This window comes from Trichosurus vulpecula, chromosome 8, assembly GCF_011100635.1.
Source record: "Trichosurus vulpecula isolate mTriVul1 chromosome 8, mTriVul1.pri, whole genome shotgun sequence".
Lineage (NCBI taxonomy): Eukaryota > Metazoa > Chordata > Mammalia > Diprotodontia > Phalangeridae > Trichosurus > Trichosurus vulpecula.
Window position 1 is genome coordinate 10,196,178 of NC_050580.1, and position 26,938 is coordinate 10,223,115.

A 26,938-nucleotide genomic window follows, 5' to 3' on the forward strand; every position below is an offset into this window, starting at 1 on the left:
CCTGAACAACCTGTCCTTCCAAATGACCATATGCTCCCAGACTTGATGGAAACAGATGTTGTAACATGTGCTCCTTCCAGTCAGATGACGTGACAGAATGTAGGAAGGGAACACCAATATTCCTCATTTCTCCCCCTGTTCTCTGCTGAAGGGCCCTGTCTGTCTGCTCCAGGGTCATGAAGCCCATCCCCTAAGGGGGTGCTAACCAACAGCCCCCCTCAGGTTCCTGCATGAGAACCACTGTAACTGACATGACTGAGGTTGGACAGGAAGGCCCACGTTCCTCTAACCAGCTGAAAGGGGAAAAGAAAGCTAGTGGATGGCCTCATCAACCTAGCTTTCCCTCTAATGTCAAGTAGAAGGAAGATGGCTGAAATGCAGATGCTAAAGTTTGTTTTTAAAGTCTTTGCTAGAATTTTCTCTTGGAAAATTCCCTGATGCTTAATATAAGACAACCAATCAATTATTAATGTGACGCTTTATTAATAATTAATGTGATGCTCAGGGTAAAAGCTTATTTTGAAAATTTTTGTTCAAAAATAGCCAACTTAACAACAAAACGCACCAGCAATCTAAGAAAATAGACACATTTTATTGAACATGGCTCCCCCTGCAGGACATCGGACATTGTTTTCATGTTACATTGCTCTATGAAATGACAACTTTTCAAGGTTATCCCCCAAACAGTTTCTGAAGACTCTGACTGCGTTAACATGGGTATTTTTTAAGTCCCTATCCTGCTAAAAGCAGGGCTTCTCTACCTGGGTCTATGAACATGATTTCTTTTTTTAATAACAATTTCTAACACTGGCTTCCTTTGTAACCATATGTATTTTAATTTATGCATTTTAAAACCTTGAGTGCCCCAAAATGTTAAGAACTTCTGCCTGCAAACAAGACTTAGGAATAAGGGTTTCTGAGGCAGTAACTTTTGCACACTGTAATGTCATCAGCCACACCCCAGCTCTTCCCTAAGAAACCTGCAAAGATAAACTGAGGGCATCTCCTCTCATGGCGCACCTCCCAGAAATCCTCCAATTTATCCCCACCAAAGGACCATTAAGAAAAGGCCCCATCCTGGTCTTTCCCAGGACGCTCATTAAGGAGCATGCTGCACCCGCCTACTGCTAAACAAGCCCCTCACAGCTCCTAAGTTGGTCCAGGAATTCTGACTTCAGACCCGTTAGAGCTCCACAGAGGTTTGGTATTTATCACTTATGAAGATCTCAGGGTTTGAATAACTCATCAGAGCTTCCACTTCCCTTTAAATAGCTGTATTTGGTTCTTTTCTCCAACAGATTCATGCAGTTGGCCCCACCTTATTACTTCAGTAATCTGCCTCCTAGTGAAAGCAAGGATATTCTTCAGCAAGTAATCAATCACTTCTCACCCATTTCGACAATGAAAAAGGAACAGAAGACGAGCAAAGATAAAATGTGTGAAGAGTGCCCCGAAGCTTCTGCCGAACCAAGATGCGTTATTCAATGACTTTCAAACCTTAATTCTATTCAGTACACACTGAAACAGTATGTGCAATAAACACCCCAAAGTTAATCATTGTAATGGTTTGTCAACGTGAAAGATGTACAGAGATTTAACAGGAGGCAAGACAAATTGCCCAGCCAAGACAATTTTGTACAAATAAAACATTTTGTACATCATTAAAGCAACTATAATAAACAGTTGTTGCTCAGTTTTTAAAATTCCTAACCCATGTGTTCAGTTTTCTTTTAAAGTAATGAGCTTTTAATGAATGACTCACAAGTCCAAGGTACATTTGACCAAAATGAAAAAAGGAGATTTTAAAAAACCTATTAAGGCCACGGTGACTGAACCATCCATTATACACGGCATTACAATCTCCAATAAGTTTATCAGAAAGCGTTATACCAACAAGCCACTCACTGTCTACAGAAGCAGGCTAGATGGAGAGGTACTCCTTCAGCATCTCCATGACCGCACTCATCTTACTCGCTGGGATGACCATCACTGTTCGCAGAGGCTTCATGGGCAAGTCGTCAAAAGACCACCTGCCTCCCAGAGCCAGGTCACTCTCCTCTTGCACCGAGTAGCTGAATTTGAGAAGTGCATTCTAACACAAAAGAAAGGAACACAAATTAACACTGACTCCTCCACAGCCAAGAAGGGCTGGCACCTAGGTTGAAGTGGCTGTGACACCAAAACGAGCCAGGATTCTGAAGGAACCGCAGGCTGCTGACAGCCTCAAGGCTCCCCCACCAGACCCAGGGAAGGGCCCAGCTGTGTCACTGCTTCTTGTTTTTTTCCAATTACATGTGAAGATAGTTCTCAATATTCACTTTTATAAGATTTTGAGTCCAAATTTTTTTCTTCCCTCCCCAAAATAGTAAGCTGTCTGATATAGGCCATGCATGTATGATCACATTAAACATATTTCCACATTAGTCATGTTGTGAAAGAATCAGAACAAAAGGGGAAAAAACCGCAAGAAAGAAAAAACAAAAAGAGAAAACAGCCTGCTTTGATCTGCATTCAGACTACAGAGCATTTCCATCATGATTCTTTTGCAAATGTCTTAGATCACGAGGGCATCACATTTTAAACTGACCTCATTTCAAAGGCAATCTCCTTGGCCCAGAGCACCAAGGTGTAACAAGACCCAGACTCCACATCTAGGCTCCAAACTGCTGAGACCTGGCTCTGCTCTAAGCCTTAAGGTCACTGAACCTCAGCCTCAATTTCCTAACTTGTGAAATGGGTCTAAAAATAGCACCTATCCCACAGGATTGTTGTGAGAATCATGAGATCATGTTGGCTATAATTATCATGTGTCATATATGCGTTACTGTAACCTTCTCTCACCTCTTTACAGCCTAACCGTGCAGAGAGCCTACTCTGACCCTCGGTCACTCAGCCTTCCTCATCGCCTGGAAGGTCTCCTAGGTCCCCTCCAGCTCAATATTTACAGTCCTATGCAGGCTCTCCAAACATCAATGGTGAAAACACAAATCTCCCATTGCCCAAGAGAAGAGGACAAACGAGGCCAAGTCCAGACACTTTCCGAACCCTTCCGGGGGCCATTCAATTTTCTCATGGTGCCATCCATTTCGACAAGTGACAGAATAAGACTCCCCTGGCTATGAAAATAGCCCCAGGCTTCAGAAATGAATGGTGGGACTTTTGGTTAGTGATGGGGAGACTGACATCAATGACTCCACCACCAGAGAGGTGAAGGCTTCGGGCATGGCAGCCCATCTCCAACCCATAAAAGGAGCTGATCCAACTACGGCCTTCAGAATCCACCGACAAACAGCAGCAACCGAAAAGCCTATTAAAAATTCCCATCGTAAAAGAGTCAGCAGGTAAAGGGGCAGCTAGGGGGCGCAGTGAGTAGAGCACCGGCCCTGGGGTCAGGAGGACCTGAGTTCAAATCCGGCCTCAGACACTTGACACACTTACTAGCTGTGTGACCTTGGGTAAGTCACTTAGCCCCAATTGCCCTGCCAAAAACAAAAAAACAAAACAAAAAAAAAGAGTCAGCAGGTAACCAACAGGAGCCAGAGGAATGATTTCATTCATGTAGGGACCATGCTTCCAGGCCCCACCCGTGCAGGCTGGAGGTGATGTGACCAACGTGTGTGGCCCCTCACAGTATGTCAGAAATAAGAAGCGGGTATAGAGCCCAGTCTTACCTCATAGAAAAACTCCTCCTCTGCATTGGCAAACATTAGTTCTTCTTTCGAGGGCCCCTTCCCTTTGTTTCTGGAATTCCTCGAGGCCTCTCGGAACGTCTTACTGATCATGAGGTAGTAGTAGCATTTGCCACAAGGCTGGTTGGACTGGTGCGACTCCATGAGCTCCTTCCTGCAAAGTGAGGGACACACACGGGAGCTGTCAAAGCCTGCAAGAGCGTAAAGAAAACCTCGCCCCCTCCCCACGCCCTCTCTACCCGCTGACGTGCGTCTATCCGGCCGAGGAGAACCACCCAACACAAACTGCCCGGCATCAAGACTGAGCCCACTCTGGGCAGGCAGGTCCTGGGGGCAGGGGTCTTAGGGCCTGAGAACCTGGACTGAAAATGCTCCCAACTTTAGGAGATTGCTGTCTTTGGGGGCTGGAGATCCTGGCATCTGCACTGCCTGCAGGTGGTTGGGTTTCAACGAATCCAAATGAGTATTAGAAGAAAAAAAAGCCAAGGCTGCATGCCATTCTTCTTTTTTTTTCTAGGCAAGAATGCAGTAGGGAAGGAAATAAGCATTGTTTAAACACCTACTGGGTACCACTGTGCTAAGGACTTTACAAATATCCTGTCCAATCTTCACAACAACCCATATGAGGAAAAGTGAGGTGCGCAGGGGTGCCCAGCACCTAATGTCCACAGCTGGACTGGAACCGGGGTATGCCTGACTCCAGGCCTAGACTCCATGCTGTTATCTACGATAGCTGCTGCCAAGATCTGGCCACAACTGCTAGACAAAGGGCCCGCTCCCCACTTATTCCTGCTGGAATCCTGGATCTGCACTGACTGGAAGCCATCTCTTCCTATTCATTTCCCACTGAAAATGCCTCTCATCCCAAGGGGCACTGACTGCCACTGAGCCACAGCTCGGAGACCCAGTGAGCCAGGACAGGCCCAACCATAGCTAATCAGACAAGCCGATGGCCAAGAGACGAGGGAGGAGAGACCAGCAAAACCAAAGAGACAAGGATGGTGTGTTGGTAAGCAAAATGGGCTCTTAGCACTCAGTTCAACCAAGTGCCCTTGAAGAGTTTGGCTTTTGTTTCCTTTGAGTAATTCAGTGTATTTCATTGAGTCTTACTAGGTGCTAAGCTCCAGGCCTACACCCCTATTAGGTGCTAAGCCTATGTGGGTGTGAAGCTCCCAGGGTACTAAGGGGAGGTGCTAACTCAAGAGCCAATCATAGGAGCCTACGTTCTGGTCATTCAGATTTGATGACGTCTGAAACAGTGTAAGAAGAGAAGACAGAACTATTTGCACAGGGCTCTCACTCTTGGGTGGTGCTGGTTGATGTGGAGACTCCGGGCAGCTCTAGCTAAGAGCCCTCCAGCTCATAAACCCAGATGTTGGGACTTTGTTAAACTCTGGTAACTACATATTGGGATTTGAATCAGACAAGGTCTGTCTGTCAATGTTTGTAATTTGTTTGTATTTTGCTCTGAAGTTCAGGGTGCTGGCTTTTCCCCCTGAACTAAGTGAGTGATATTTGTATGCTGGATTAAAATAAGCTTGTTAACCCCTTAACGCTGCTTTCCTTAGTAAAGCAGATCAAAAGAACCTTGGCTTTTGCAGCGTTCTTGTTGTTGGGCTTGTGTTGGTCTTTCACTCCCACAACAGCTGCTAGCCGGATTGTTGAAACAGATGGATGCAGAGAGGCTCCCCAAATGGAAATCCCGTGCCCACGAAACAAGCAAAAGAAAAAAACAAACATCAGCAGAGACCCCTCCTGGCAGCGGTGGGTCTTCCTTTCTCCTATCCCAAATCACCTACCAATACACTGGAGCAAGGCCACAAGACCTAACTGGAGCTCCAGCAGTATTTAATTACAGATACCTTTCTGACATTTAAATGTATATTGATATCTTCCATTACCTTACAATTTGCCCATAAAAAACAGCTGATCTCTGAAGCCAGAGGCCCGGTTTTACTGTCTGCAGACCAAGCTCTCCGGAGGGGCTGAGTGTTCCCAGCAGTATCTTAGTTTTTAAAAGATTTACCACTCTTAATTACACAATTGAATCCCAGTACTTAGTTGATGCATGTCAAAACAAAGATTCTATATGGAAAAATCCTGTCGTTTTAGTGAAACAAATCAAAGATAGCAATTCTGATACATGTGGGGAGGAGTCATCATCAACTTAACGCAGTAAGAAATACCAATTGAACCAAAAATTCAGATCCTTCCCAAAGGCATTCTCTTGAGCTTCCACGAGCAGGGACCTAAGCACAGAGAACTATGCTTCTCCCAGGAAAGGCCACCTGCCCTCCCCCACACTGTCCCTCAGTCCACGACAGACTCCCCTCTCTCTACATCAACATATTTCCATTTATATCACATTTCTGAAACCATCTGGGAAAAAAAAAAAAGACTTGAGAAAGTCTCTTACTGGAGCTGCTGGTGCATGGGCAAGGCAATCTGGGGCGGGACGTTAATGAATCTTTCACTTAGCAGGAGGCCCACGGGCTTAGTGGGATCATTGAGGAGCTTATGCAGCTGTTCAACCTTATCCTTCTCACAGAGGCTCAGAATCAGCTCTTTAATTTGTTCGGCACATTCGGTTCCCTGAAATCAAAAAGGTTTCCCGACGTTAGAGACTGGCCATTGACATGAGAAACTTGCAAGTCAGCTCTGACTCACTGCTCTGAGGGCTCTGGGGCCAAGGTCCTCCAAAGGCCATTCTCTGGGGCTCCACTGGTGACTGTTTACCTAATTCCCAAAGTAACCGCTGCTAGTGATTTACCAACCAGGTGGTCAGGGACAACAACAGGCTTCTGAGTCATCATTATAGTGTGCCTTACTAAGAGAGACTGAAGAGGGCACACAATTCAAGGGAACAACCCAATCCGATGAGAGAAAGCAGGGAGATGGAGTTTCATGAGAAACAAACCAGACAGTGGAAAGAGATACCAAAAACCCATTTTTTTCTGGCCGTCCACCCTCACCTCCACCTGCTGGCTTCCCAACGAAAACCCTACCTTCTTTCTCGATTATCTCTGTTCACCCTCCATCTGCCAGCTTTGTATATATGTTTGCATATCTGCATGTATATACACACACATAGGTCAGATTGTGAGCTCCTGGAGGGCAGGGCATGTCTTTGGCCTCTTTTTGTATCCCCAGTGCTTAGCACATAGTAGGTGCTTAATAAATGTCTACTGACTGAAAAACACACAATGAAGTGTGGCCAATAAGCTCCGAGGCTTCAATTGGAGAACTCCCAGATCATGACTATCCAGCCCACATCGGGGAGCCCCTCAAACCACAGCTCACGAGCAGACGTGTAGCCCAGAGCAAGCCAATGTCAACACGAGAACCCAACCACTCTAGGAAGCATCTTCACTGCACCAGAGAAAATTCAGATTTCTACTGAATCCAGGTAATCACGAACTTTCTTAATGACAAAGTGTTTTCGGAAGCAGTTACACAAGCAGATGCCAATGGAATCGGCAACAATGCCTAACAGGAAAGGTGCTGCCCCTCAAGGGGACCCATCCAGATGCCGCACCAGAGCTAACCTTTCTCTCGGTGAGATTCAGGAGGCTTATGAAACCAAAAATCTCCTCTTCTCCGCCATCCTCCTCATCACTTTCTTCTGGAACATCTGTTTGCTATTTTAAAGCGAGAGACATTTTAGATTTGGGTTCAGAAAACTGAAAACAAGAATAGGACGGTCAGGGTTACTGTTGACATGTCTTCACTCTGACACTGCCCAAGTTTTCCTAATCCTGTGAATTTAGAGCTGAAAGTGGCCCTGCTCCCAAGACCAAAGCCAAAAGGGTTCAATGGCCTGTGTCACCCAGACCCATCCCCCCGGCTCCGTGACTACAAGTCCGTCTCTTCCACTCCTAAGAAGTTATTAGGCAGAAAATGGGCTAATTTTAATTGGCATTAAAACTGGCTAACTCCACTTAACCTCTGGCCTGCTCATTTACTTTCTCTTCTCTGAAATGAAAGGAAGAAAACCGTCACAGACATTAATCCCTTCATGCAGCGCTGGCCTGGACGGCATCCGGGGCAAAGAGGGCCGACAGAAAGTACAGATTTGGGGTAGAAGCGGCATTTCCATAAAACTATAAACTGTTAACTCTTTCTAGGGCACCAACAAGCCACAACCCCTCGGGGTCTGCAGTGGGGCAATGGTCCCTTCCAGCTCTGATTTTAGGATGTCACTTTCTTTGTACACAAGTACTAAGTTCTCATTCTGGTGAGCTTCCCTCTTGACCAGATGCTTAACTCGGAGGAAGGATGGTGTCTGTACGCCTCTCACAGGCCACATAATACCAGGGCACTCTCCTGATACCCAGCACAAAAATGGCACACAAGTAGCCCAGGTGAAAGGTCACCCACACCTAAGCGAGGCTGGGGGTCTTGTGAGTAGAGAGATGGAGGGAGGTGGTGGAGAGAGAATTAACAATACCTGACCACTAACTGGACTCCTGGAGGGTAGGAGAGGGGCAGGTTAAGGACTCCAAAGTCACGAACCTGGGGACTGGACTACTGCGGCCTTATGCAAAGAAACCAGTAAGACTGGGAGAGGCAGGTTTCAGGGGAAAGGTAACAAGTTCTCTGTTGGGCCCAATGAGGCTGGGATGCCACCGAGACATCCAGGTGGAAATGTCCATATCTGGTATGGAACCAGAACCCAGGAGAAAGGTGAGGGCGGGATGTGGTATAGGAGACCCTGTGACGTAAGGGAGGGACAACTCCATGGAAGGAGGAAAGTAGAAAAGAATTTTGGGGAAAAAAAGGGAAGACTGGCCCTGATGCAGGGCCAGCCGCTGCCTTTCAAACCTCGTGAAGTTCTGACTTCTGGGAACATCTGCACAGAATCCTCTCAGAGAGTGATGAAGCGAGAACCCAGAGTGCTCCGGGACTCGCCCTGGCTCTTTCCAGGTTTTGCTGCGAGACGTGGGGGCTCGACTTGCTTGAGGTGCTGCTCCATGTCACCTCCAAAAACCTCTTTTCCTAGCCAGTTTCTCCAGCACTGCAGGGTTTCCCAAAGCACTAGACTTTCCCCTTTCTGCAGAAAAAAGGGCCTGCCAAACGTGACCGCTCTAGCCCCTTGTCTCCGCCTGAACCACTGGTCTGCACGAGGCCCGTGTCCCCTGCCCTTGTGGCCCGCCTTCATGCCCCACACCCCCTCCGCTCTAACACTAGCAGCTGACGTAGTTTACTCGACCACATCTGAGGAGAGCCAAGGCTTCTGCAGGAAGACACAGAAGGTTCCCTCCTCGCCTCCCTGAAGGGGAGCCTCTGCTTTGCCCCTGCTCCGGGTCCGAGACGACTTCTGGGACACCACATGATGGCAGTCCTCCCCTCCCTCCTCTGACACTACAGACTCTTCTGTTTGCTTGGTGCTCCTCTGCTGTCTCCTAATTCATGCTGTTCCATATCATCGCAGGGAAGGGGCAGGCACCCACAGTAGCTGTTGGGGACCCTCCAGCACACCACCACAGGCATGGTCCCGGCCAGAGCCAATGTCCTAGCTCCCCTCCTCCTGCCCCTGCCCTGGAAGCGCTGGGCTGGAAGTCATGACTACAGCTCGGTGGGTGCCCCACATCACCTCTCCTGGAAAGAGGCTGCAGCGGCTCACGCCACGCGCATGACGGATGAGAGGCGCCACGGCGGCCATCACTGACCGTCTGGCCTTCGTTACTGCTGATCACACCCCCTTCTTCCCTCCATCCCATTCATCTTCTCTTTCCTGGGTCACCTCCTCCTTGGAATATAAAGGCATGAATTCCCCGGGCGGCTCAGAACGTGGACAGAAGGACAAGGAGGGGGGAGGCCAGCAAGAACACTGGCTCCGGGCTAAGCGCGCCTCCTCTCTCCCACCCCACCCACGAGACCTTTTAGAACTTGGCTGCTCACTAGTGCCTGGCACACAGTAAGTGCTTAATGCGTGCCTGGCGACTGACTGACCTTAGTCGAGTCCCTAGACCTGGGTTTCCTCATCTGTAAGATAAGGAGGCTGGCCTAAAAGTCTCTACGGTCCATTTCCAGTTCTACTATCCCATGTACTCCCAGGTCTTATCCAACCCAGGACCGTACAATGGCCTAATGAGCGGTTCTTCTTCTCCAAACAAAAAACAAGGTGCAGACAAAGAGGAAGTTTCTTTAACTTAATCCTTTTCTTTTTGTGGGGAGGGGGAGCCCATCGCGTGGTCTGTGCCTGTGACATCCCAGTGATCCTCCCTTTTCCAACACAAAGACAGACTTGAATTTGGAGTCCAAATGGAAGTGAAGCCTCTTCCTCACCTTAATGACGCTCCCAATGTGGTTCTGCTGTATCAGGAGGTTGGTAAGCTCAGCAGTGTTCACAGCAGCCTTTAGGAAGAGCTGAAAACAAATGCGAAAAAACTGCAATTGGAGGAGCCTGCAACATTTAAATTAGAAGAGGATTCACGATAGGTGAATTCTAACACTGGACTAATGAAATAAGTTCTCCTACGTATCCACTGTCCTGTAGTCTCATTCCAAGTATTCTGATTTTAACATCGTAATACAAGACTAAAATAAGAATTTAATGTCTAAACTCCAAAAGGCTCATGGTGGAAAGTGCCACCCACACCCAGAGGGAGAATCACGGGGTCTGAACGCAGATCGAAGCAGAGGGCTTGCTCTCCCTCCTTCTCTTATGTTTCTTCTTTCTCGTGGCTCGTCCCGTTGGTTCTAATTCTTCTTTGCAACACGATGAGCGTGAAAACACGGTGAAGGTGACTGTGGGCAAAGCCTGGGTCAGACCACGTGCCCGGGAGGGGCAGAAAATCTGGAACTCAAGAGCTTGTGAACTGAGTGTTGTCATCTAAAAGTAAGTTAATTAAAAGTTAACAAGAAAGCGTTCGGGGTCTAGCTCTGTTCCCTCCGGCCCTTCTCACCTGCTGCAGTAACTTCTTTATCCCATCGAAGTCATCACTGGAGATAGAATGAGCTTCAAACTCCACGTTCACCTCCTACGAAGGACACAGACAAGGTGCCCCAGCCGCCCTCCCCCCACGGGCCCAGGGGCTCACACCCTGGAGAAGGCGGCCCCACGCGGAGGGTCATTCCCTAGCGGCCCCGCCCCCCAGAGACACAAGGGTCTTGCGCAGACACAAGCACGCACACACACCCACGCAGACGTGTGCGTGCCCATGTGTGAGTGCGTGAACACACGCGTGCGTGACACCTGCGTGTGCACACGTGTGAGCATTAATACACGCACAACACACAACGCCGTACGCGTGCGCACACGTGGGTCCACACAAAGCGCGATCCCTGCACACAGGGCAAGCAGGAAGGGGAACCCGCACGGTGACTCGGGCTGGGGCTGGCGGGCATACAGCAGGCGCTCACTAATGGCCACTGCCGCCGGGTAGGGGGAGAGGAACGAGCCGGTTCCCTCCCCCTGTCTGGGCCTCAGTTCCCCACCTGCCAAGAGGGGGAGGAGCCAGACTGAGCACTTCCCCCGTGCCCACAGGGTGCCACGCCCCGCAGCGGAAGCCCGGGCTCCCAGGGGCAGACCCCGTCCCACCCCCGCCCTCAAGAGGCGGCCATCTACGCAGTGACGTCATCAAGCGCCCGCTGTATATCCCCCTCCCCCACCTGGTTGACGAACTCGTCTTCTTCATCTTTTTCGTCCTCCTCGAAGCTGCTCTCGTCGTCGCTCTCGTCGGTGTCTTCCGCTGTCTCCTCACGCTCCTTTTCAGCCCGGGCTCCCGGAGGGCGCGGGTGTCGGCTGCCCAGGGCGCGCTTCTTAGCCTGAGACGCCATGCTGCCCCGTTCCCAATGCGCCTGCGCAGCTGCTTCCGGGTTAGAGCTTCCGGGCCGGCTCATTCGCGGGGCGGGGGGCGGAGAAGTTGCCGGAGTAAGGGCGGCAGGGGACCGAGTCTAAGGCTCATTGGAGCCCCTGAGGTAGCGAGAGCAGCCTTCGAGCTTAGTCTTGTGCCTTGGACATTAGCTGATCCTGGATGCGCCGCGACGCAGGCCTCTCCTAGCTCGGCTCCCCCCGTGTCTCCACAGTGGGTCGGTCCACCTGGGGGTGGGGGGGTGTGGGGGAGGTGGAACCTTGGAACCTGTAGGGGGAAAAGGTGCCGGTTTTGCGCATGCGCTTACGTTCGTGCACGCGTGCACCTGTGCACGAATTGCGTGAGGCCTTCGCGGCGCTCCCCGGGTTTACTGGCGGGTAAATTGAGGTCGCTGCCGTTCCCCGACGTCATAGCTCTGGGTCAGTGCCCCGCCTTCCCAGGGCTGTCCACTGCCACGAGTGTTTTCCCCGAGCTGTGCCTTCCCGTGGAGCCCAAGCCCCTCCCCCTCTGACAGAGAAGGAAACCGAGGCCCAGGAACTGGAGGGACAGGCCCGAGGCTGCCTGGGCAGGGGGTTGGCAAAGGCAGAATTCGAACCCGAACCAGGCCTTCCCTGACCGTTTCTTTGTGCTCTCCTGGAACCCTGCCCTAAAGGGGCCCCATGGGGTCATCTAGCGCCCCGAGGTCCAGGGTCAGGGGTCACCTAGGACCAGGGGATCCAGGGTCAGTCAGGGGTCACCGATCGCTTCAGGGAGGCACCCAGGGTAACTCCGGCCCCTCCCCTCCACAGGTGCCCGCGGAGCCCGGGAAGGCCCCTGCCGTCAGCCTCAGTGAGCCCCGGGACCTCAGGAGGTAGGTGCCCGCCCCGGCTCAGGGCCTCACTGCATCCGCATCTGGTGCAGGGTTCGAACCCAGGGCTTCCCACTCCACCATAGGCTCAGTTCTCTTGAGGGCCCTCCACCCCCACCCCCGCCACAGAAAGGAGCCCCCACCCTCCCGGGTCACAGCACAAGAGCCTGTGTTGTGGGGGCTGCCCCCCCCCCCCCAGGAGCCAAGGTCAGAGCTGAGAGAGGCCATGGTCTTGGAGAAATGGGCCCCCTTCCCCCCTCCTCCTCCCCTTCCCCCTCTTCCTCTTCCTCCTCCCCCCTTTCCCCCTCCTCCCCCCCTTTCCCCCTCTTCCTCTTCCTCCTCCCCCCTTTCCCCCTCCTCCCCCCCTTTCCCCCTCTTCCTCTTCCTCCTCCCCCCTTCCCCCCCTTTCCCCCTCTTCCCCCTCCTCCTCCTCCCTTCCCTCTCCTCCCCCCCCCTTTTCTCCTCTTCCCCCTCCTCCCCTTTCTCCTCCCCCTTTTCCCCTTCCCTAGGCTGTAGTGTAAATGGCAGAATGCCCCGGAGAGTGAAAAGATCACATGGGCCTGCGGGAGAGTAAGCAATATTGTGTTAATAGCCCATGGTGGTGCTTAGCAGTGTGTGCAGGCCGGCTGTGCCACAGTGGGCCTATTGGAGAGAGCCCAAGGGCAAGAACAGGCCCCAGGGAAAACCCGGCCAGTATCTTATCCCAGAATGGACTTTCTCAGAGCTGGCCCTCTACATTCCCCCCCTCCCCCCCCCTCCTCCCTTCTCCTTTCCCCCCTCCTCCTCCTCTTCCCCCCTTCCCTCTCCCCTTTCCTCCTTCTCCTTTCCCCCCTCCTCCTCCTTCCCCTTCCCCCTTCACCCCCCTTTTCCCCCTTCTCCTGCCCCCCCCAGCTTCTCCCCTCTCCTCCTCTTCTTCCCTCCCCCCTCCTCCAAGACTGAAGCAGATGAGGAGAGGATCAGCCAAGGTAGAAGAGAGGAAAGTCCCCTGAGGAGGAGAGAGGTGTTGGGAACTTGAGCAAGTTGGTGGAAGTTTGGGGTTTGGAGGCAAAAGATTCAATCCTATTGTTAAAGAGATTGAGATACAGACGGAGTCGCCCGTTAATGATGGACCTAGTGGGCCAAGGTTCATGGCTTTCCTCAGGGGTGCCAATGGAGGAGCAGCTAGCTCTGAAGAAGGCTCATGTTGATTCAGACACTTTCAAAGCTTATCTCGATTGCCCTCACCTCATGATTGCAGACAGAGCAGTAGTTAAAAATAGGTCTGACTAAAAGAGAAAAACAGGGAATATACCCCCACAAAATGCCATGACCTCTGAATTCTTACAGGAAAAGTTAGATGTGTCATAGAAGATATACTAAATCTATAATAGTAGGGGGCATCCGTTTACCCCCTCACACCTATGTGAATCTAACCAAAAGAAGCAAAAAAGCAAAGGACCTAAATAGGATTTTAGAAGAATTTGATATGGTAGATGTCTAGAAGTTGTCAAATGGAAATAGAAAGGATTATACATATTTATCACCTGTAAATAACATAGCACTTTACAAAAAAAAAAAGACCACGTAATAGAGCATAAAAACCTTACAAACATGCAAAAAAGTAGATATATTAAATGTACCATACAAGGAAAAAACAACAAATATCCACTGAATTAACAAAAATTAAATGGAGATTAAATAACTCAAGCCTGAAGAATTGGCAGTTCAAAGAACAAATATAAAATAATCACTTCATTAGGGAGAATTACAACAATGAGAAAACAGAATTTTCAGGATGCAGCCGAAGTTATCCTTAGAGGAAATTGTATGGCTCTAAATACTTTGATTAGTAGAAGAGCTGATCAGTGAATTGGGCAGTGCAGTTTAAAAAAAAAATACTAGAGAAACAACAAATGTAATGTCTCCAAATAAACCCCAAAATAGAAATTCTAAATATCGAAGAGATTAGCAAAATTAAAGCAAAAAATTTGAATTACACTAGCAGCTTTTAAAAAGATAGATAAAACAAAATTACCCAGCATCGAAAGAGAACAATAAATTCACAACCAATGAAGAAACCATACTAACTTTTACCCAATTTTATGTCAATAAAACTAAATGAAATGAATGTTTGTAAAAATATAAAATGCCCATATTAAAAGAACAACAAAAAAAAAAAGACCAGTCTCAGAAAAAGAAATTGAACAAGCCATAAATGGACTTCCAAGGAAAAACCCCCCAAGATTAGATGGATTTGCAAGCAAATTCTATCAAGTATTTAAGGAACAATTAATTCCAGTATTACATAAACTCTTTGAAAAAATAAAGAGTCCTGCCAAATTCTTTCTATGATACAAATATGGTCTTGACACATAAACCAGGGAGTGAAAACAAAGAAAGAAAAACTATAGACCAATATCCCTAATGAATATGAATTTAAAAAAAAAAAAACATTTTCAATCAATTAATTTGCCAGAAGAGTAAAGAAACATATCACAAAGATTGTACATTATTAGCAGATTGATTTTTGCTAGGAATGAAGGGCTAGGTCAGTGTTGGGGAAACAGTAAACATAATTGTGTTAATAATTACAAAGATTATTTTATCAATAGATGCAGAAAAAAAATTGGCAAGATAAAACACCTGTTAAAAACACTAGAAAGCATAGGAATAAATGGATTTTTCCTTAATGTAAGTATTATCTATCTAAAACCAAGAGCTGGCATTATCTGTAATGGAGTTAAAGTAGAGGCCTTTCTAGTAAGAGCATGGGTAAAGCAAGGATGTCCATTATCACCATTACTATTCAATCTAATGCTAGAAATGCTAGTTAACGCAGTGTTGCTGTTGTGTCATCTCAGTCATGTCTGACTTCATGATCCCATTTGGGGTTTTCTTGGCAGACATACTGGAGTGGTTGGCCATTTCCTTCTCCAGCTCATTTTACAGATGAGGAAACTGAGGCAAACATGGTGAAGTGACTTGCCCAGGATCACACAGCTAGTGTCTGAGGCTGGATTTGAACTCAGGAAGCTTGAGTCTTGCAGACTCCAGGCTGAACGCTCTGTCTGCTGTGCCACTTAGCTGCCGGTTAAAGCAGTAAGATGAGAGGAATAAATTGAGGGAATAAGCATAGGTAAATTGGAAACAAAATTGTCCTTTTTTGCAAATAATGTGATGGTTTACTTAGCTAACCCTAGAGAGTCAACTAAAAACTAATTGAAACAACTTCAGCAAAATTGCAAGATATAAAATAAACCCAAACAAATCATTGGCTTTTCTGCATTTTACCAACAAATTCCAGCAGGAAGAGAGAGAGGATCCATTTAAAATTGCAACAAAAAATATAATAAAATATTTGGGATTCTAACTGATAAGACACTTGAACTCTCTGAACACAACTACAAAACACTTTATGCAAATAAAGACTTAGAATCTAAATAACTGAAGAAATATTACTTGCTTGTGGGTAAGCCTAGCCAGCATAATAAAAATTATAATACTACCTAAATTAATTTATAGAGCTACAAAAAGTAGTAATTCATCTGGAAGAACAAAAGGTCAAGATCTCAAGGGACAAGATGGGGGGAGGGGGTAAAGTGGGAAGGAAAGGGTCATAGGAGTACAATATTTCAAGCTACACTACAAAGCAGTAGTCATCGAACAGTTTGGTACTGGTTAAGAAATAGGTGATCAGTGGAACAGATTAGACATTCAGTACGTAGAATCAAACAAACGCCGTGGTGTACTGTTTGATAAACCAAAGATTCCATCCACTGAGGTAAGAACTGACTCTCTGGAAAAACTTGGGAGAGTAGTTTGGCACAAACTGGCTGTAGACCAATAGTGATTCACCCCATATACCAAGATGAGCCCCAAATGGGTATATGATTAAGACATAAAGCATGCTCTGACAGATGAGTTAGAAGAGCCAGGGAATTACCTCTCTGATCTATAGATAGGGGAAAAGTTTGCAAGCAAATGTGTTAGCTTCACAGGAGGTAAAGTAGACAAGATTGATTACATAAAGCTACAAAGTTTGTGAACAAAACTAATACAGCTAAAATTAGAGAAAAAGCAGGTAAATGGATAAATCTTTGCCACAAGTTTCTCTGATGAAGGTCTCCTTTCAAAGTATATAGGAAGTGGATTCAAATTTATAAGAATAAGAGCCATTCCCCAATGGACTAGTGGTCAAAGGTTATGAAGAGGCAGTTTTCAGAGGAAGAAGTATAAGCTATCTGTATCCTTAAGGAAAAATGCTCTACATCACCAACAAGTAGAGAAATGAGCACTAATACACTTCTGAGGTTTTGCCTCCCACCCATCAGACTTGACAGAGTTGTCAACAAAGGAGGCTGATGAAGCTGTAAGAAAACAAGTTCATTAGTGCATTTTTAGAGCTATGAACTGCTCCGGCTCTTGTGGAAAGCAATTTGGAACTCAGCCCAAAGCTGTTAAACTGGGCATATCCTTTGACCCAGCTATACCACTGCTAAGTGGTCACTGGGAGGTGCGGATAAGCAGAAATGCTAGACAATCCCCCTGACTAGTAGTGACCAATGTCTACTGAAAACCAACTTGGGAGATGACTGGAGAAGCAGACCCCTGTGGCCAGTGTTGCAAAGCTTCAGAAGGAAGGTAGATGCACCCAGAGAGATCAGAAGAGCAGTGGGACCCGTATTTGAAAAAATGTTTATGATTCCTCTTTTTGTTGGCAAAGAATTGGAGACCAAGGGGATGTCCATGGATCCGGGGAATGGCTGAACCAGTTAGGGAGTTGTGCTCTAAGAAATGATGAATGCGGTGGTTTCAGAGGAACTCCCTTCTTTGAGCTGTTGCAGAGTAAAGTCGGCAGAACCTGGACAACGATTTGTACAGTAATAATGTCATAGAGACAAAAACTTAGGAATTGTTATTAATACAGTGACCTACAAGATTCCCGGTAGAGGCGGGGTATTCAGAGCACAGATGGAGACTTCTTTTAATCCTAGGGCAGGAATTTGTTTTGTTTGACTCTGGAGGGGATGGGGAAAGGCTGAAGGTGGGAAGGAGAGAGGGCAGATTTTCTTGTGAAAAAACAACTAAAAGCAAACACCCCTCTAGGCTGTGGGCCCAGGGCCAGCCCTCTCTGTGTGGGCCCCTTTGGAGGAGGCACAGTTCACCTAGAGCTCCCTGGTGTCAGTAAGATCACAGGTTCAGTGATGGGGATGCATGCTTCCACTTGTGCGTATGCATAGACATCCCTTCTGAAGCTTTGCAACACTGGCCGTCAGGGGCTGCCTCTCCAGCCCTTCCCCCATATCAGTTTTCAGTGGACTTTGGGTCATCTGTACATCCCAGTGACCTTGGAAAGAAGCTGTGGCCAGTGGGATGGTCTCCATTTGACCATTGGGGTTAGAGTGATGTAGTGACTGGCCCAGGATCATGTGGTCTTTGTGCTTTCAAGCACAGGAGCCTTCCTGACTAAGTCCAGTGCTGTACCCACCAAGCTTCCCTGCCTTATTGCTGCGAGACACTGTGCTGGATAAGATGGGAGCTGAAACAGGAAGGTGGGGACCAATGGCATTTTCCCCCAGTCCCCCTTCCCTTGTCAAGGACTACTGTGGAATGGACATTGGATTTCAGGTCAGAAGACCTGGGTTCAAATCCCACTTCTCTTTGGGGCTCAGTTTCCTCATTTGTAAAACAGAGGGTTTAGAGTTTTTCTGCAGTCCCTTCCAGCTCTAAATTGGTGATATTCTGATCCTCTTAACTTAGGTCAGTTCTGATGAGGTGTCCACCCCCACTGACATTCTCTGTGAAGCCACACTTTGACAAATGCATCTGTCATGATTTCCTGTCACCTCCAGGAGCTCTTTAGTGTTCTGAGCCCTTCCTACCCTGACCCTCTCCTGCCTTTCCAGTTTGGTGGCACCTTATTCTCCATCATGTTCTCTTTGACCCAGTGACCCTGGCCTCTGGGCTCAGGACCTTCTCTCTGGTTGTGCCCCATGCCTGGAAGGCTCCCCCTGCCCTCCCTCCTCCGCTTCCCTTAAGGCCCAAGTCACATCCCCCCTTCTACAGGAAGGCTTGCCCAGACCCCTTCACTTGGTGCCTTCCCTCCGCTGTGTGCTTTGTTGGCCAGCTGGCTCCCCCTTCACACTGGGAGCTCCTTGAGAGTGCGGACAGACTTCTATTCCTTGGGTTCCCGGCCCGTAACACCAGGCCTGGCACATTGTGGGCATTTAGTTAATACTTGTTGATTTGACTCCAGCCATAGTAAGTGTTTTAACAAGATTTATTAAGCTCCTACTGCATGCTGTGCATTGCCTCTTGGTTTCCTTCCAGGGAGACCTCACCTGCCTCTCCAGGGGTGTGGTAGATGTGGCCCCACGGATGTCCTACAGCTTCCCACATCCACTGATCCCTACTTGTATCTAGTGGCATTTGTCAGCAATCCCGGGGCTGTCCATCGGCTCTCCTTCCCTCTCAGTAGCTGGGTGGCTCATCTCTTCCAACTGCACATTTCCCAAATGATATCTTTTACAGGAGGCATGCACCAAGTAGGGCCTGGTGAGGGAGGAGCCAGCCTTGGAGTCAGGAAGACAAAGGCTGGAGTCCTTCCTCTGACACACACTGGCTGCTGACCTGACCTCCCTTAGAACGTTAACTTCAGAGCAAGTGCCAGCCTGGTTTAGTAGAGGGGATTCTAGTCCCCTTCCCTCCCATGGACGTCCCTATTCATGTCCAGGTCACCGCTGGTGACAGCCTCCTGTGACTCCTTCGCAAGCGTGATCCTCGAGCATCCTTGGGAACCCCTGATTGTGTTTGTGGCCTGGTATCCTCAGGAGAACTGGGGCATTGACAAGCCGTCCTGAATTGTTGAAATGATAAACATCCATCTGACTGTGGACACTTGTAATTTAAAGTCCAAAAACAAATGAAAAAAGTCTTAGCTTTGCTAATGAGCTCTCTCTCAGCAGTGGATCCAGTTGTGGCTGTTTCCTCAGATGGACCTGATACAGTTTATACCTGGCCTCTGTTGGGGCTAAGGGGATTATAAAGACTTTGGTTAGATTCTTATAGATCAAGGAAAGCATGAATTGGAGGTCAATATAGATGAAAAATGTGCCTCTGCACACACGGCACACATGTGAAAGGACATCAGCTTTGCCTGGGAAAAGTTTGTCATTGAGACAAAAGTACTTTTTCCTTTAAAAAAAAAGATCTAAGGGTTCTGGCAGGAAGCCTCGATAGTTGATGATAATGCAAGGATTTGTCCGCAGTGTTTCCCCTGAATTTTCCATTAGAGACACCACGAGGGTACCAGGAGAAACACCGTAGCATGTCAGTAAAGAAAAAGCTCATTTCCCACTAGGGTGTTGAGTTTGATTCCATGAATAAAATTCTTTTCTCTGTAAAGCCCTTCCTTTCACCTTGAAGAATGTCAGTTCAGTTACGAGTATTAGCTAAAGGACTTAGAATCAGGAGTAACAGCTAGCATTTACATGGAGCTTTAAGGTTTGCAAACTGCTTTGTAGATGCTCTCCTGCTTGATGGTCACAGCAGCCCTATTAACATGCCCTTATCACTCATGAGGAAACTTAAGAGAGCCTGAGAGGGAGCCAGGGTGCCCAGCCAAGTCAGGGACCAGGACAGTATTTCAAGCCACATTTTCCTGATTCCGTGTGCAGCACCACTGATTCTGCCAGCTAGCTGGCTCACTTCAAACTCCTCTGTGTGCAATAATACAATTCCAGTATGTACAAAGAATCCAGCGAGTTCTCAACCATTTTGTATCCTGGACTCCTTTGGGGGTGGGGGCTCCCTGGCCTCTTAGAATGCCTGACTCCCCTAAAGATTCAGCTCAGTTACTTTCTGTTCCCAGAAGCCTAGGCAGATCTCCCCCCAATTACTTTGTATCCATTTTGTATTTACTTTTCTATGTTCTTGTTTCTCCCCAAAAGGAGAGAAGCTCCTTGTGGGCAGGTCCTGTTTCATCTTTCCCAGCTGCCAGGCACAGTACAAACTTAGGTACTTGGTAAATGACATCTATCTGGTCTGATCTGTGAGTTTTTGTTGTTAACACATGAGGAAACCGAGTCCCAGAGAAGCTCGAGTGATTTAGCAAATGTCTTTCAGTGGTTTAGTAGCATAGTTGAGCTAGAAGTGCTCACCCTCCAGCAGCTGGGACAGTGATCTGTCCTTTCTAGTAATTGCAAGGAAGCAAGCCAAGGACTTTACTATGGTGAATAAAGGAAGAGAGAGGAGAGGAGGAATGAAGCAGGCCACAGTGCAGAAGGAAACGAGTCAGGAGAGGATGAAAACCAGCCAAAAGGAAGAGTTTGAATGAGACACCAGAAAACAAGGCCTTTCTGGCTCAGCTTGGGCATTGAAGGGGATGAAAAGGGAGTCGAGGTCACACAGTTTCAGGCACAGCTTGGTAGGGACACAGTCTGGTGCCAGCAGACAATTTCAGGATGAATTGGAGCTTTCAGCTGAAATGGGTCTTGGCTGTTTTCATCCTCAAATTAGGGGGTTACTTGAGCGTGCCCTGGATGAAATGCTATTCAAACTGCAAATGCCAACTTGTCCATGCCACTCAATTACATCCCCATTACCTTGGGGCATTAGGATTGTGAGAGGCTGTGCAGGTAGTTTCTGGTTGAGACACATTTTGAATAACTCCATGAAATTATTAGATAATACCCATCTCCCTAAAGCAGCCGTCTCTGTATGTAGCCGCTTTACTGTGAAGATAATTAGAATTTGGTTTCATAAGCGTTATCTGTTGGCCAGGGCTTTGTTGCTTAGATACCAAGGAATAGGGCTGTTCAGCCAGGGCCCTAGAAAACCTGCCATGTTGCCTGCTGAACTTTCACGTCAGGAAGGAGGTCAGCAGTCACATAGAAGTGATGGGATTCCTGCTCGGGCCAACTTCGCCTGTCTTCTCCCCTCATCTCCTGTTCATGAAGCAGTAGTCGCTAGGGAAAGGAAATGTTATCAATGCATAGGCACCCCACCCCAACCCCATTCTTCATCACCAACACTGTGGCTGCTGAGGGGGAAGGCCATGACATTGGTGACATGTGACTTCCCAGGGCCCGAGATCCTTCATGGGCCATCTTGAGGCCCAATGATACATGGTCTGTACTAGGGCTCTTTCCTGCAGTGCATTAGGTATATAAGAGACTTTCTTTTCCTCAGCGTTACTATGCCTAAATAATTCAGGGGGCTCTCATGGCTCCTTCCCTTGGAAAGAGCCCTAAGGGCTTGTGTTCTCCCTGGGGTCCAAATTCTCTTGCCATTTGAACCTTATCAGAGGCAGCCTGCACGTTTCTTGTCGGCTTTATCAGTGACTCAGCCACCCAGGGAAGGGCAGAAGCTGCTCCCTGCTTACTCACTGCCAGGAACGGGGCAGGCACTTCACTAGATCCATTGATCAGCTCCTCCAGCCTGGCCCAGCCTGATCCTGCAGGGGTGAGGAGAAGAGTCCCCCAGATCTAATTAGGATCCATTTCCCTTCTGCCTTATAGCCTTTCCCAAGGGCCGGCTGGTAAAAAAAAAAATGAAGATTCTATTACTAAAAGACCCTAACGATAGTGACTCGGGCCAAGATCCCTATATTCAGGTAAGTGATCCAGAGGGGTCCACCATGACCTATGGGCACCCAGGCTTCCTTCATTGCTCTTCCCTATGTGCATCAGATCAGGCTGGGGGCGGCAGCTAGGTTATTATGTGATGGAGTGCATTTAGGGTTAGCATCATAGGCTTTCAGAGTGGGGTCCTGGGGCCCTGCCTGTGTTTTTAAAACAACCCTCAGATCTAAAGTGTTGGTACTTCTTTTTCCTCCAGGAATTGGGATCATGTGGATTTGAAGCCACTTTGATACCTGTTTTGTCCTTTGAGTTTTTGTCTCTGCAGAATTTCTCTGAGAAGGTAAGGACAAGTACTCTTCTCTGTCCTGCCAGGAAGTGTGGCCTAGGGCAGGCAGGTGATGAGCTAAGGGAAGGGCTTTTATGGTATGTGAAGTGGTTGGGGCCTTTGCCTTTGGGGCAGCTGGCCGACGGGCTCGTCCCACGGTGGCTGTCATGTCACAGACCCATAGGGTGCTGCCAGCCCTCTCCCCAAAGTAGGGAAGTGAACCCCAAGGCATCACTGCAGCTAATCTGGATGCAGACGTTCTTCTGTGTTGGCTTCGTTGCCAGTATTGTGGTCATTGTGGTTTATATAAGTCTTCCCAAACTTCTTGGGATTTCTCTTCTTCATCTACGGAGACAGTTGATGCACTATGATCTATTCAGCCACAGTGGGCGCCCGCTTTATCGCCAGCTTTCTGCTGCCGCAAAAGTGCTGCTCTGCGTGTTCTGGCCTCCAGGGTGTCCCAGAAGTCATGGTGCCGTGTCCTGGCCCTTTCTGTCTGTCATCAGCACCTTTGTGGGGCCTGGTGGCCAAAGGACAGGAGCAATTCACATGAGAGAGCATAGATAAGTTACTTTGATGCCTGTATGCACTATGTCATTGCGCATACATGTGCCCCCATCCCATCCCCTCAGTGAAGCACCATGGGGGGGATGGTTTGCCTGTCGTCATTTCACCCCCAAAGCCTAGCACAGTGCCTGGCACACTGTAGGTGCTTAATAAGTGCATACTGACTTGTTGGATCGTAATGGGGTATTTTGTGTGTGGGCAGCTGTCTCATCCGGAGGCTTACGGGGGGCTCATTTTCACCAGTCCCCGAGCAGTGGAAGCCATGGAATTGTGCCTGGAGAGGGACAACAAAGTGGAAGGTGAGTCTGGGTGGGAGTTTGTGGTTTGGCCCCTGCTCTCATGTCACACTGAAAACCACCACAAAGGCAAAAGACTGGAGTCCCCTGATGGCATCAAGCTGAGGAGACTGACCTGAGAAGGGGGAAACGCCCCTTCCGGGACCCTCCAACCACAGCAGATCCTGAGCCTGGCTTCCCCACTCACCTGCTAACATTTATGTGCCACCAAAGCCTTGCAAAGCTCTTTAATCCTCACACCCTCAGGGACAGGGAGGCACTGTTACTGTTCCCATTTAAATGGGAAAACTGAGGATTAGGTGACTTGCCCAGGGTTCCAGGGCTGGTAAGTGCCTGAGGCTGGATTTGAACTCAGGTCTTCCTGACTCCAAGCCCAGCCCTCTATCTAGTCTAGCTGTGTGACTTCGGCCAGTCCTTGACTCTGAGCCTTCCAGCCATTCTCAGTGAAATGCAGGGTCTGGCCTGGAGAAGACCTAGCTGGGGACAAGTCCCTACCAGCCCAGACATTCTATGATTTGTGGAAAGTCCCACAGAATGAGATGTGAGGCTCCTTGATTGTCACCCCAGAAATGTCTTCTTTTAAGGCAGGAGAGAAATCACCAAAGGGATTTCCCTAAACCCCTAAGATTTAGTTAAACAGAGCAGAGCTTGTTCCTCCTGGCCAGGGGTTCTAGAGAACCTGTTGAGTTCAGTCACCTCCCTGCACGTGCAGGCGCACTTACTGGTGAGAGACAGTGAGCTGATAAAGCCACGTTGGATGCCTGTGCCTTGTGGTTTTGCCAGGCTGTGTTCCTAGATGGGGAAGAGTGGGGGGTTGTCTCCAGCTCTAAAAATGAGCAGGCAGCCTCGGTCTTCAGAGGAGAAATGGGCTCCCAGGAAGACCTCTGCGCCCTTCACTCTCCCATTTGGGCTTAGCCTCTTGGCCATGAAGGCCCACCACCCTAGGGGCTGCCCAGTAGCTTCCTGGGCAAGAAGGCCCCTGCATGGGCACAGCCTGCCTCCTCCATGGGCTGTTTGTACAGTACATGGAGATACTTCTGGGGTCTCAATGGCATTGGGAGCAAGAACGTGTTTGCTTCTTTGCCGTTCATTTACAAAGAAGTTATTTGGAAACTGTGTTCATGTTTATCTCCTGAACAAAATCAGTTGTGTTGTTTTATTGGCTCTTTAAGCAGCATTTTATGTTCGTGGTTTTCCTTCTCTTCCTCTAAATAGATCCCAATTTTCAGTCATCACATCGCTATGCAAATAGCATCCAACATTATCTTTGTTTTCCAAGGACACGTAAAAATTGCTTTTAGTGCAGGCAGAAAAAACAGTTCAATTTGAGGCAGAGCGCCTCGCGGCGTTCCCCGGATGGGATTCGTCCTGTTGCCTGAAGAGTTTGCATCGGCCTCAGCTCCTAGTTCTTTGCCTAGAAATGTATAGACTTTGAGTATTCACATTTTGCTGTACCCGTAAATTGTTCAAAGGAAACGAAAACAGCCTTCTGGGGCAGAAACCCGAGCAGCAGCTGTAGCGCTCACAGTTCACTGCTAAATGCTCGCTTTTCATTAACTGTTTTTCAGTCTGGAAGAAGTCTCTGAAAGAAAAATGGCACGTCAAGCCGGTGTACGTGGTCGGCCAAGCCACCGCATCCCTCGGTGAGTGTGAGAGGAAATTCTGGAGGAGGCTCTGGCACACGGCTTCACGAAGAAGCCACGACACAGTCCAGCTTCCACGGTGTTCAGAGCGAAAGGCCTCCCAGAACGGCCGAAGGAGCTCCTGCCCACTCAAGCCAAGCTTGGCAGGATCCTGCCCCCCTAGGGCTGGTAGACCCCCCCCATGGCCCTGGCACGCTCACAAGGATGCCCCCCAGTGCCTGGTCGTGGGAGCAGCGCCATGTGTGCCCCTAGAGGCCTTGTCTTCCCATCCTCTCTCCGCCCTTTTCTCCCTTTGACCCCAGGCCTCAGGTAGAGGGGCTTGACCTGAGTGGCCTCTGAGGCCCTGCTAGCTCCAGACCTGGGATGTGTTCCACACTGAATTAGGCTGGTCCTTGGACCTCAGTCCGTCCCCAGACATGAACCTGCTGGGTCTTGGAGAGCCCCAGCTGACCCCTGAGAAGAGAGGAGGCTCTGAGGAAGAAGTGGGTACAGGGACCAGGCTCCAACAGCCTGAGAAGAGGGGGCCAGGGGGAGCCCAGCACTCAGTAGGGTTTCACAAATGCCTCAGATTGCCTGCCTTTCATCAGCGAGCAAACATGGAGGTTCCACAGCCTCCCTGAAGCCAGTCTGGCCCCAGATCCTACTCAGTGAACAAGGGCTTCATCACTGCAGAAAGCTGGCAGCTGAAGTAGAGGTTTTGGGCTTTTGACTCAGCATATTTTGAAGGATCTGTAAATTAAGTGGATAGCCTTTAAATTAAAGTCTCAGTTTGCTGGGTCTGGCTCAGGCAGGAAGCAGAACTGGGGTTTGCCTGGCAAGTCTTCTCAAAGAATGGCCATAGTCCTTCCCACTAACAAGAAGGAATCTCTCTGCTGCAGCCCCTGCTGCACTTTTAAAATGAACGTTACTGGTACCTTTGATACTGATGTCACTGTGTTGTCCCCCCGCCCCCAGCCCTGCCCCTCCTTCCTCCTAGAACAAGCCCCAACCCCACCCCCAAACAACATCCTGGCAGGACCACTTGGCTCTTCTCTGGGCTCTGAATGGCTCTTGACTTGCCTGGACTCTGACTTTTCATTTAGTGAACTTTTCATTGACCCCATTGTGGGTCTGCTTACCAGACTGTCATCCTTCCTCAGGCAGCTGCTGAGTTTCCTGTAAGATCCAGCCTCCTGTCAGTGTCTGAGCAGAAGCCTCCCTTGGGGCGGGGGCCTAGGTCCTGGGACCGGCTTGGCCTGATACTTGTTGGGGTAGCCCTTACATCCATCTCCTTGTGAGGTTCTGGTGCTGCCCCAGGACACTCGCTGAAGACCCCTCTGCCAGCCCACCCCTCCATACCTAACAGGCAAAGTTGTGGACTCAGGTGGTCAATTTGTAAGGGTTTCATAAGGCAGACTTTGGTGGGATTCCATATTTAGAGCTGGGAAGGGCCCCTTGTTTGACAGAGTTGGAAACTGAGGCCCAGAGCAGAGCCTGAGGCAGAATCTGGGACTGTCTCCCCTGGCTCTAAACCCAGTGCCCTCCCAGTGGGCTGCCAGGCCCCCAAACTGCTTTGAACAGGCAGATAAGCAAATGTGCTTCCTTAGCACCCAAGCAAAGTACTAACAAGAAATGTGTTTTTGGTTGTTTTTAAGTGAGAAAAATTGGTCTGGCGACAGAAGGAGAAAAAAGTGGAAATGGTGAGAAACTGGCTGAATACATTTGTTCACGTAAGTAGGAAGAGGTTTCTAAATAAGGCCCTGTGTTTGCACTCTGCACCGTGGCCGAGCATCGCACAGTCGTCGTCTTCTCGGCCAGCGCTTTCTTTGAGTCTGTATTTGTCCGTCAGTGGCACAGAAATCATGTGGAGGCTACTGTGAGTGACATCACTTACATCATTACCGAGTGCTCAGGCTCAGCCTGTGAGCAGAGGTTCTCACTGAGGCAGGGGTGGGAAGAGGAGCACGCCTTTGGACAGAGCAGGCGCAGGAGATCCCCCCGAGGCTCCCCCTTCACTCCACGCTGGTGTCTTCACAGCCTTTTCTCGGGCCTCATCTGGCTTGACCTCCCTGCATCTAAGAACACTGCCTATCACCCCCTTCTCCTGGATTCCTGCCAACCACTCTTCCTCTGGCTCTTCCCCAAGGTTGTGCATCCTGACCTCGGTGTCCCCTGAGGCTCTGTCCTGGGCCCTCTTCTCTTCCCCTGCTTGTAC

General features: G+C 48.9%; 3 protein-coding genes across 10 annotated transcripts in view; 2 read left to right on the forward strand and 1 right to left on the reverse strand.

Moving 5' to 3' along the window:
- DHX32 (DEAH-box helicase 32 (putative)) overlaps positions 1 to 1,710 on the forward strand; it is a 60,652-nt gene extending 58,942 nt beyond the window's left edge. For all 3 annotated transcript variants that reach the window (XM_036734171.1, XM_036734172.1, XM_036734170.1), the window contains one exon: positions 1,299 to 1,710. In XM_036734171.1, the coding sequence (XP_036590066.1) occupies positions 1,299 to 1,488 (190 nt within the window). In that variant the 3' untranslated portion in view covers positions 1,489 to 1,710. The remainder of the gene's footprint in view (positions 1 to 1,298) is intronic.
- On the reverse strand, positions 464 to 11,502 carry LOC118827851 (BRCA2 and CDKN1A interacting protein). 2 transcript variants are annotated; one of them, XM_036734178.1, is made up of 7 exons: positions 11,304 to 11,502; positions 10,598 to 10,672; positions 9,978 to 10,058; positions 7,235 to 7,327; positions 6,106 to 6,281; positions 3,672 to 3,843; positions 464 to 2,092 (listed from the first exon to the last, which is right to left on the reverse strand). In XM_036734178.1, the coding sequence occupies exons 1-7, from the start codon at positions 11,469 to 11,471 to the stop codon at positions 1,922 to 1,924; spliced, it is 936 nt and encodes a 311-aa protein (XP_036590073.1). In that variant the 5' UTR covers positions 11,472 to 11,502; the 3' UTR covers positions 464 to 1,921. The 2 variants fall into 2 exon arrangements, with proteins under 2 accessions (XP_036590073.1, XP_036590074.1); XM_036734179.1 differs by lacking the exon at positions 10,598 to 10,672 and having other exon boundaries at positions 11,304 to 11,490.
- Positions 11,470 to 26,938, forward strand: part of UROS (uroporphyrinogen III synthase) — a 49,814-nt gene continuing 34,345 nt past the window's right edge. The window contains exons 1-7 of one of the 5 annotated variants that reach the window (XM_036734173.1): positions 11,470 to 11,510; positions 12,295 to 12,356; positions 21,851 to 21,945; positions 22,170 to 22,253; positions 23,008 to 23,104; positions 24,670 to 24,744; positions 26,379 to 26,453. In XM_036734173.1, the coding sequence (XP_036590068.1) occupies positions 11,470 to 11,510; positions 12,295 to 12,356; positions 21,851 to 21,945; positions 22,170 to 22,253; positions 23,008 to 23,104; positions 24,670 to 24,744; positions 26,379 to 26,453 (529 nt within the window). Of the gene's footprint in view, positions 11,511 to 11,662; positions 11,724 to 11,823; positions 11,926 to 12,294; positions 12,357 to 21,850; positions 21,946 to 22,169; positions 22,254 to 23,007; positions 23,105 to 24,669; positions 24,745 to 26,378; positions 26,454 to 26,938 lie in introns of those variants that run through there. The other 4 variants (XM_036734174.1, XM_036734176.1, XM_036734175.1 and 1 more) reach the window with 4 other exon arrangements.